This window comes from Protomyctophum parallelum (genome assembly GCF_964188405.1).
Source record: "Protomyctophum parallelum genome assembly, chromosome: 4".
In the NCBI taxonomy this organism is placed as follows: domain Eukaryota; kingdom Metazoa; phylum Chordata; class Actinopteri; order Myctophiformes; family Myctophidae; genus Protomyctophum; species Protomyctophum parallelum.
The window spans coordinates 46,830,691-46,841,293 of NC_139700.1; the positions used below are offsets into that span (position 1 = coordinate 46,830,691).

Genomic DNA, 10,603 nt, shown 5'->3' on the forward strand with positions numbered 1-10,603 from the left:
TATGGCATGGAAAGGAGAGGAGTGCCATTTGCATTTCTTTCTTTAAATGCTGCATTCGTGGTCTGGAGAGGGCACTAGTTTTACAGACGGGGTAAAAGGGCAGGGGCTGATCGCCCCCCCCCCCCTTTGATATCTATGTGTGCACGACACGGCCCTGTGCCCTGCATTTGCTAGTCTATGAGGAGGGAGAGTATAGATAAAAGACGCGCTGGACCGTTACGTTGTCTTCAGTCACACACGTAAACACTGTTTCCAGAATGAAGACTGCCGGGGCTTTGCTGGGTGTTCTACTGCTGTGTCTCTGTGAGGCCGGGGAGAGAGGAGGAGCGCTCCTCCACGACGTGGTGGAACCGGACAGCCTCTTACAGTCTGACGTCTGGCACCAGTTGAAGCAACTGAGAGACCTGGTGTCTGATCTTCGGGTGGAGTCGGCCACCACCAAACATGAGATGGAAGGTATAATGGAAGGGAAAATACAATGCTGTGTTTTTGAAAATGTCAAAGAGGCAACATGCTTGTTGTGCCAAGAAATGGAGCTTGAAGATTGTGTAAATTAATTACCGGCCATAGCCACTTGCCCAAATGTGCTGACCTCATCTTATTAGCTTATTAGCCCAAGGAGTGTTTTTATGCAAAACTAATGCTTGGAATGGATTCAGAATCATGAAAACACCTAGCCCTGGAACATGACTGCCATGATAATTATCATGACAGTCATGCAGTAACTTTGCCCTGTTTTTTGCAGTCGCTGCATTTACAAGATTTCCGTATATATAAACATTCAGATTTCAAATATAAAGTACTCACAAAGTGTCCCACGGGTGTTAGTTAGTAGCAGCGCGAGCGATTAGAATTGCTGCGTCCCGCGTTCTTTAATAAAAAGCATTTTTGTCCGAGCTCTCCGGCTACTTTTCTCAAACGGGGTTCGTTTGGGAAATCCACAGTTGCACACCGGGAGCGCACTCGCCTATTAGTCTGTATTGGCAGGGCGGTCTACTAACTAACACCCGTGGGACACTTTGTGAGTACTTTATATTTGAAATGCGAATGTTTATATATTTTAATTATTTGTAAAATAGCGTCTGCAAAAACCAGGGTGAAGTTGCGTCATGACTCTCGTATGAATACGAGAGTCATGTTTACAGGGCTAGAAAACACCCTAGTTTGACATGTCACATGCTACTTAAAGCAAAAGGAATTTTTGAAATTATTTGCCTTATATTGGATGTCTATGGTGGCCATACTGTACAGGTCATTTCCAACACTTTCCCCTGGCAACTTTTTGTATGTTATTCAGGACATAATATGTAAGATACAAAATCAGCTGAGTTTGGTTTTTTTGCAATTAGTTGGAGGTTGACCCCTTTTTTCCCATATAATGCCTGTACTAAAGGTACATAGGCCTGAAATGTGTGTGTTTTTTCTCTTTCTCCGTGAAATGTTTCCTAGAAATGGCTGCCGAATTGACTGCCAGCCAGAAGCAGGTTGAAGTCCTCCAGACCAGACTCGGTGCCAGTGAAGACCTGGTCCAGATGGTCCAGAAGTTGAAGACAGAAAGTGAAGGTAATTAGACCAGAATGATGCTCAGTCAATGCAGAGGACGGTGTCGAGACAACGTCTTACTTATAATTCCTTGCAGTTGAGCTCAAAGATCTGATCATTATTTTCATCATGCAATGTATTGCTAAATGTACTGCTAAAATTGGGGTTTATATAATTAACATGGACCGTGTTCAATACTTTTGAGTAAAATGTATCTAATAAAGTCAAATTGTTTATGCCCTACAGTTTTGTTTTTTAATCAGCTGTCACATATTCTGATCAGCTAAGATGGGCCACTGTTTTTTTTTTTAGCCAATTAGCTCCTTGCTCTTTAAAGTTGAACAGCCAATGGATGCAGATGATTCTTGCCACAGTAGTACTTGACATGAAACCGTTGCTTTGATTGGCCCCCGGGCCGCCAGTTGCCCATGTATTATGACTCATAATACATGGGAAACTGGCGGCCCCGGGGGCCACATGCGGCCCCCACCTTCACTTAATGCGGCCCTCAGGTTAATATCAGAATACTGATATAATATTGATTTCAGCTGTTACAATTCCAAACATGCTTTAATTACTTCAGTCTATTATGTAGCTTAATGACTAGTATTAAAATGCCCTTTTTTATGTCCAATGTATTTGTATTTAGTTCATAAAGATACCATAACATTAACTAGATGCAATTGAAATTAAACAAAAATGCAACTTTTCAGGATTCCAATTCAAAAATGGCAACAACAAAAAACCTAAAGTTCTGAAAATAAATGCCGATCTATCTACGAGCTCAAAACGTGTCGCATTGCGACGTTTTCAGCTTGTAGATCGGCTATTTTTGCCAGGAGAGAAATATGCATATGTGGCCCCTCTGGAGCGAGAGTGGAAATGTAGTGGCTCTCTCCATCTTCAAAGTCATATGATGACTGCTCAGGGTAAATGCCAGGTGAAGACAATATAAGTTGTTAATGATAAGGTTGATAAATCAATACAAAACATTAAAAAAAAAATTGTATTTGTACAATTGAGCCACTGACATTTATTTATATATATATATAGGCCTATATATATAAGTGGCTCAATGTTTTGCTTGTCCACTGACCATGACACTAACCATGCTATTTACCATGATACTGACCAAGATAATGACCATGATGCGAACATGATACTGTATAGCAGAGGGTGATAACGCAGATAACGTTTTGGGCCGCAGTCCTCTGTGTGTGTGTGCATGTGTGCGTGTGTGTGTGTGTGTGTGTGTCAATTTAACAGAGGTGCAGACGATCAGAAATCATCAGAGAGTGGTCGACGTTTGCGCTACTGTACGCCGTGTTGAAGTGGACTCGGCCCCAGACGTTTTTCTTTTTCTCCCTGGGGGGGAAAAAGAAAACGTCTGGGTTTCCGAGGCTACCAGTCAGGTGGCATTGACTAATTAGTGATTAGTACAACAAGTCGTGTACGGTATATTCATCACATTGATTACATCACCAGATTTCAATATACAGTACATTCCTGTTTATCCCAGACTTTTACAGGCATTGTAAATGTACAGAAAAAGGACTCGGGCCGACAAAGCCATCCTGCTGCTACGTAAGAGGTGCCAATTGTCTACTCTGACTACAAGTAAAAAATCACACCCGTGGGAACTGAGTAGTGCAACTCCCCTCCCCCCCCCCCCCCCCTCCTCTCTCCTCTCTCTCTCTCTCTCTCATTAGCAGGCAACAGTGCTGCACTAATACTATCTCTCTCTCTCTCTGGCACAACAGCGCCCCTACTGGTAGTCAGTTATCCTGGTGCTCATGAACAGATACATAGCTGGTGACCCAACACATAGGTGAACAGGGACATTGCTGTTCCTTGGACACCACTCAAAAAGACAGGGACAAAAATACTGTATGTTCACAAAAAAGAAAAAAAAAAAATCTCTATCTCTATCTCTCTCATGGATAGCAACCAGGATAAATGTGACCGTATATAGATACTCATGGAATTGACACCGTGTGCATCTATTATAGACATATCAACAACACACAAAGGTAGAGAATCAGAGGATCACGTGTGTATATATCCCACCCACAGGAAGTCCGGTCCGATATCGTAGTCGTCATTTAGACCTTATTTTATTTGGAGCGTAGAGTAGTCTGTGATGCCAAGGATTGAATCGATTCAATTCCTGTATCTCCCGAGTGTGGAGACATTGTGATCCGCCTTGCAGAAATGCATAGAGCGTCGCAGTCCCGCCCCCTTTCACGACGACGCCAGGGCCCAGGAAATAATTCCCAATCCCATTTTTCCCATATAGGCATTTCACAAAACGTATTTATTTGAAGACCTCATAAGTCATAAGTCGTATAAACCCAAACCCTCGTATAAACCCAACTCGAGTTGTGACAAATCATGACAACAAATATACAATATTTTGGACCAAACAAATAGATAAAACAAAGAAGAAAAACAACAATCTTCTTTCTAATTATTTGTTCGCCCGAAAGTTTTTGTTTGTTGTGATTTGTCACGACAAGGGTTGGCTTTGTACGAGGCTTAAAAGGTATTTAAATAAATACTTTTTGAAATGTCTATGAGGAAAATGAATGGAGAATCATTTCCTGGGCCCTGGCAGGGGCGACGCTCTATTGCGGATAGTACTACAATGCTTTTAAAGGTCTTGCCAATTAATAATATAAGCAAGCCCACACGGACACATCTAAATCTGGCTGTAGAGCATGTGATAATAGCTTCAATATAGCATGTTGTGTTGATTTAATATTGTCTTGATTTAATATTCATGTCATGTTGATTTCAGCTCATGGTGCTCAGCTGTCTGCTGTAGAAACGAGGCTGGCCATCAGTGAGGACAAAGTGCAGGTACTGTCCAGTAAGTATGCCTTTATCAATATAAAAGTACAATACTAGAGGTGTGTGTCCCCGTCCCCCCCCCACCCCCTCTCTCTGGACAATGGGTGGCTCTGGACAACCGGTGGCCAGATTTGACTGAGGGACTGCTATTGGATTTTTTTTTTTTTTTTTTCATTTTTTTTTTTCATGTTCTATGAAAGCAGGGAATCATAGCTTCAAATTGACTGTTCAGTTTGACCCACCAGCTTTGGAGATGCAGTGTAGCTCATAGAGTAATGTCTTGCAGAGCAACGGCGAGTTGAGAAAACAGGCTTTGTATGGCGTCGCCGTCTATATCGTATGACGCCGAGAGGCTAAAGCGGGGAAGCGTGTTAGACTCGCTGCTTTAGTCGTTGTCTGCATGAGAATCACGCACTGCTCCAGGCCAGGGTACTGCTTTTGTTATATTGTATTAAAGTTAGAGAACATTACCACAGTGAATCACAGCATATAGTAAAAAGCGATTGTGGTCAACGAAGTTGGACCTTCCCCGTTCACCCCCCCTCTCCTTCCATTCATGAAATGCCGCCTCGCGAACAGCTGACTTTACTATTAAGTGACGTAGGCTAGTAGCACGCAACACCACGTGACCCATATATCTGTCACCAAAAGGCTTGAAAGGTTCACTTCTGTGGACTCAACATTCCGCCTATACGTAGCTACAGGTTTAAGCATTTATTTCACATTTACATGTCAGATTTCAGCTCTGATATTAATTTTATTTCAGACATGCTCTAGTAGGCTATGTATGTGAAGAGCCTACATGTGCTATTAAACTCATTTTGGATCAAATATAAATAAATTCAGTTTTTTCAGATGGGGGTCCCTGACACAATGCCTTTTCAGATGGTCAAATACATATCGATTTGTGGGTCCTTGACAGTTTGAGAACGACTGCTATATGGTCATATATGGACCACTGCTACATAGTACATGGTCATATGGACATTTATATATCGTTGCTGTCAGACGGAAACCTTGTATGTCCAAATCCATTCCTTTTTTGAGGGGTGCGCTAGCCCCTCCTATATGCCAAGCTTGGTTTGTGATTGGCTGATGACCCCATAGCATTTTTTCTTATTGGCTGAGCAAAGTACATATCGAAGATAAAAGTGGGCAGAAAAGTGATTGGCCGGAAGTGATTGGCCGGAATGACTTTTGTGATGATTTGATTGGCTTTATAGAATGTGATGTATGATGATAAGAGCGCCCCTCACTTCACAGAGTGTGATTTTATTATTATTATTATAGTTTAAAAAAAATGTAAATAGTTAAAATAGCCGATCTACAAAGAGCTTGTAGATCTGCTATTCTCACAATTCTTGTGCGACCCTTTTATGGTGTGTAAGATAGGCCTATTAATTCGCGAACAAGTTGAAATATGGAGATGCAAGGTTTCTGCCTGACAACGACAAGCTGTAATAATTTGATATTTAATAATAGCCTAGTATAAGAAATGCTTTCATAATGATATAAATCTAATAGTGTAATAATGCTTTTATAATTATATGAATACTATAAATTAGGGCCGGGACTTTAACGCGTTAATCGAGATTAATTAACTACAGAAAAATGTATCGCGATTTAACTACAGATAAATTAATCGCACCTTTTTGTTTCCCCCATAATAAAGTAGTTTTTATTTGTTTTCTCATGCCCAGCCATGTAAAGCACATTTGAGTATTCATATTCATATACACACTGAAGACACTTTATATAGGCACTTGCTGCCTATATATATCACCTGCCTATATATCACTGTTGGGATAAAACGCATTTTTCTATGGAGTTGTGTGCACTGGAAATAATAAAAAGTCCCCCCATTCTGTGTTGCCTATAGAACTGGAGGTCTGAAAAAAACAGTAACATTATGAAGTACATTTTTGTGATGTCACTGAGATGTACTTCATAATGTTACAGTTCTAGGCAACACAGAATGAGGGGGACTTTCTTATTATATCCACACAACTCTAAGGTATATTAATAACAGTAAAATGTTGAAAATGAGTGGAATCCCGTAGTCACTATTCACTGGGATACCAAAAACATTTGAAAAAAAGGTTTCTCACTGTTCTCGGGTTAAATATTGATATGCGATTAAAATGTGATTAATCAAGATTAACTACTACTATTAATTAGATTAATTTTTTTAATTGAGTCCCAGCTCTAATATAAATGCTTTTATAATGACATATCATGCAATGGTATGATGATAAATGCTTTCATATCAATATAAATGATGTGATATTGCTCTTGTGTTGACAGACCAACCAAAGGTGGCCTTCTCTGCTGGGTTGAGTAATGTTCAAGGATATGTTGGACCATTTGAGTCTTTGACCACTCTGGTTTATAAGAGAGTTCACACTAACATCGGCAACGCCTACAATACATCTACAGGTAGGTGGTGATTCGGGGGTGGTGAATTGTGTCAATAAGATTTACATTATGTGATTTAAAGATGTAGGTTAGTGAAATGGATTTTTTGGGGGGCATTTTATTTTGAAGTTTCAGTCCGAAACGGAAGCATTTGTGTTTCTGAACCAATCGGAGCATTGCATCAGGCTATGTGACGTGTATTTGTATTTGACGTTTTGAGGAACGTGCAGCGATGCCGATGGGAATCAAACGGGTGAATGAAATCAAGATTTAATTTATATGAATGCTGCGAGCCTCTACACGACATCACACAGCATGTTTTCATTCAAAGGAAGTAATTCAAATTGGATGTTTAAAGGCGTAGTGAAATAAAAAAAAAGTTTTTCACACTTTTAGACCATATATCCGTGGTCATCATAATGAGTTTAATGACCACGGATATATGGTCTAAAAGTGCCCATTTTTTTGGCATCCATTGTTAGGTATGCCCATATTATGGGCATACCTAACAATGGATGCCAAAAAAATGGGCAAATTCTCATTTCTGTGTGTTTTTATATCAAAAGTCCATAAAAAATCATTTTTTTATGAAACGAAAACGTGCTGCGTGATGACGTGTAGAGATACACATTGATAAAAGCCAATAAAAATGAAGCTCACCCGTTTAATTCCCCATATCGGTGCATCCGTGCAGCACAGCTGCTACTGATTACAGAAATCCTCAGTTTTTATTCCCATTCAAGATAACATCCAGACAGTGTATTACTCGGTTTCAACTTAATCATCACGCTAAAATATGTATCTGAAAACATTATAGGGTAGAAATAAGCCACATAACAGTAAACTGGTACAGCTGGACGACTATCCGACTTGTGAACAAACACACACCACGCTCCTGCGTATAGCAGAGCTACCGTCCCTAGCTACCGTCCCATCGCCTGAAGGGATGCGACGCTCTGATTGGTTCAGAAACTTCAGACCGGTGTTTCATGTTGAAACCGTCTGAAACGTCAAAATAACCATTTCCCTACACCTTTAAGGACTTTTGATATAAACATATGCAAAAACGGAAATTTCCCCAAAACATATTATTCATTCGTAAGGGATAATATGTGGCTAGGTGGTCATTGTCGGGAGATGATTCACCGACAATGAGTTTAACCATGGAGGCGAAACCGAAGTGGTTACACTCCCTGAAGGGGAATTATATCCCGACAATGACCACCTAGCCAGATATTATCCCGCTTATTACATGGCTACCTAACATAAATGAATACATTGACCCAAAACACAACACAAAAAGTAGTCCATAAGTTCGCGCTGGCTGCGTCTGGCCAGCTGCAGGGCTGCAGCACTGTCGGGAAAACAAGGAAGTGAGTTGATCAAATGGAATCCATTTCCGGGTCCTGCTTCGTCTATTTCTCGCTCAAATGTTTTCAAAAACATTTTTGAGAGCAATGTTTAGCTGTAAATGACATTGTGTATGACTTGTGTGTGTGTGTGTGTGTGTGTGTGTGTGTGTGTGTGTGTGTGTGTGTGTGTGTGTGTGTGTGTGTGTGTGTGTGTGTGTGTGTGTGTGTGTGTGTGTGTGTGTGTGTGTGTGTGTGTGTGTGTGTGTGTGTGTGTGTGTGTGTGTACATGGCTGTCATGTTGGAAACAGCAGTAAATCAAGTGGGGTGCAGCCGTGCTGCCGTGCAGCTGGTGCTCAGAGGGTTTGATTAGGCAGAGGTCTGTTATACACCGCTGAATTAAGCGATTGACCAATCGGAATCAAGCATTCAACCAAGCCATGTAATAATGGATGTTACATTGAGTGATTTGATACAATGGTTACATTAAGTCATTACATTAATTATGTTAATGATCTCTCACCAACTAATGATACAACTCTCTGTGAAAAGGGTTAACTCTGCTCTGTCATGCAGGCATTAAAATGTTCAAACGTTCTTCTAAAATGCCAGGTCTACAAGCTCACAACAAGATGCTATATGTGATGCGTTGTGAGCTTGTAGATAGTCTTTTTTTTCTTCGAAAAAGACCTTTCACAAAAAAAACGATGTGGGGCACGGTGGTGGCACAGTCGCCTCACAGCGAGAAGGTCCTGGGTTTGATAATGGCTGGGGACGCTGTGGGTGCTGGAGGCGTGTTCTCTCCTCCGCGTCATCAGTGCCCATACCCGAGGCAGGGTTGGCAAAAGGGCCTTTCTGTGTGGAGTTTGCATGTTCTCCCCGTGTCCCCTAGGGTAGGTATACCCTCACAAAAAACATACAGTAATCCGGGTCTCTAAACTACCTCCCCCTGGCCAGCCGGGACGCCTGATGGAGGGGAAAGGAACTGGTCGGAATAACGTGTTCCTTCCACGCGCTACATCCGGCCAGGGAAACTCTCCGTCAGGTGAAAGCACCTTGGACTCCTCATGCATAAAAGGAAGCATGAGGTCAGTCCCAGGTTGGCAGAGGAAGTGTATAGTGCCCAGGATTACATTAGATAACCGGGTGAAAAAATGGGTTGCAAAATCGTGGGATTAAAATTATTTAAAAAAAAACCCAAAAAACAATGTGTAGGCCTATATGCACGTGTGTTAGGGATGTGTAAATGTGTCCAAAATGAAAATCGATTTGTATAATTCAATATTAACGATTAATCGATTAATCGAATTTTGGGGGGGGGGGGGCTTTTTTTTTTTTTTTTTTTAATATTTCTTTTTATTTTTTTATTTTTTTATGAACCCTACAAATAAAAATAAAATCTTCCCCCCAAGGGGTACCTAAGTCAAAAAAGTTTGGGAACCCCTGATGTAGTTGATTAATAATAATTGTAACTCTTGAGAGTTAATAAGGGTCCATTTGGTTACTAACTCCATCTTTTAAATGAGGACCACTGGTGGTCCCTGGTCCACTGTTTGATCCAATTGATCACCATAGCAACCCCAGCCTAGGCCTGATTAGGTAAATTCCCAACACCTGCTAAATCCTCCAAACCTGTATCTTGATTGGAATCAATCTCCACTCACACTCCTCTCAGTCATGCAGCTACACAGACACATACCAGGCACACTTTGGTAGGCATATAGCCCTGTCCTGTTTGGATGACAATATTGCCTTTCCAACAGATTTTCATTAAAAAAAAAAAAGAAAAAAAAAAAAGAAAAAAAAAAAACGATTATCGATTATTAATTTTCATAATCGATTTCGGGTCCTATCAACGATAATCGATTAATCGATTAATCGGACCCATCCCTAACGTGTGTTGTCTAGGTGTTTTCCACGCGCCGGTGCGAGGCGCGTATTTCTTCAGGTTCACTGCCGCCAACAAAGGATGGAAGGAGCACGTGTTGATCCGCATGTACAAGAACGACCAGGAGCTCATCGCTAACCGCGGCTACGTCACTCACGTCCAGTTGGAGTACGTCTCCAACGCGGCGATAGTGGAGCTGGAGCAGGGCGACACCGTGGACATGAGGGTTTTCGGCTTCAGCGGCAGTCCCCACAGGCTCTACGACAGCTACACCAATCACAACACATTCAATGGTTTTCTGCTCTATGCTATGTAACTCTATAGCGGCTATACTCACACACACTGCTGGAAACTCATCGAGTGCATTTACTCACATACCGTACTCTACTTTAGTACAATTTAGGTATACTATTACTTACTATGACATCATCAAGATGTGATTCCCAATGTTAATGTTTTTTTTTCCATATGTTTCCATATGTTCTAGGAAACACATGGGGGGGACTTTTTTATTATGTCCACACAACAGCTCTAAGGTATGTTAATGACATAATGTTGA

General features: G+C 41.2%; 1 protein-coding gene across 1 annotated transcript; it reads left to right on the top strand.

Annotated features, from left to right (window-relative positions):
* Positions 1-246: 246 nt before the first annotated feature.
* Positions 247-10,360, top strand: LOC310857226 (cerebellin-2-like; the record flags this gene model as incomplete). The annotated part of the gene is made up of 6 exons (XM_083762838.1): positions 247-297; positions 328-456; positions 1,450-1,563; positions 4,340-4,411; positions 6,697-6,828; positions 10,065-10,360. The coding sequence occupies exons 1-6, from the start codon at positions 258-260 to the stop codon at positions 10,358-10,360; spliced, it is 783 nt and encodes a 260-aa protein (XP_083618964.1). The 5' UTR covers positions 247-257.
* Positions 10,361-10,603: the final 243 nt, after the last annotated feature.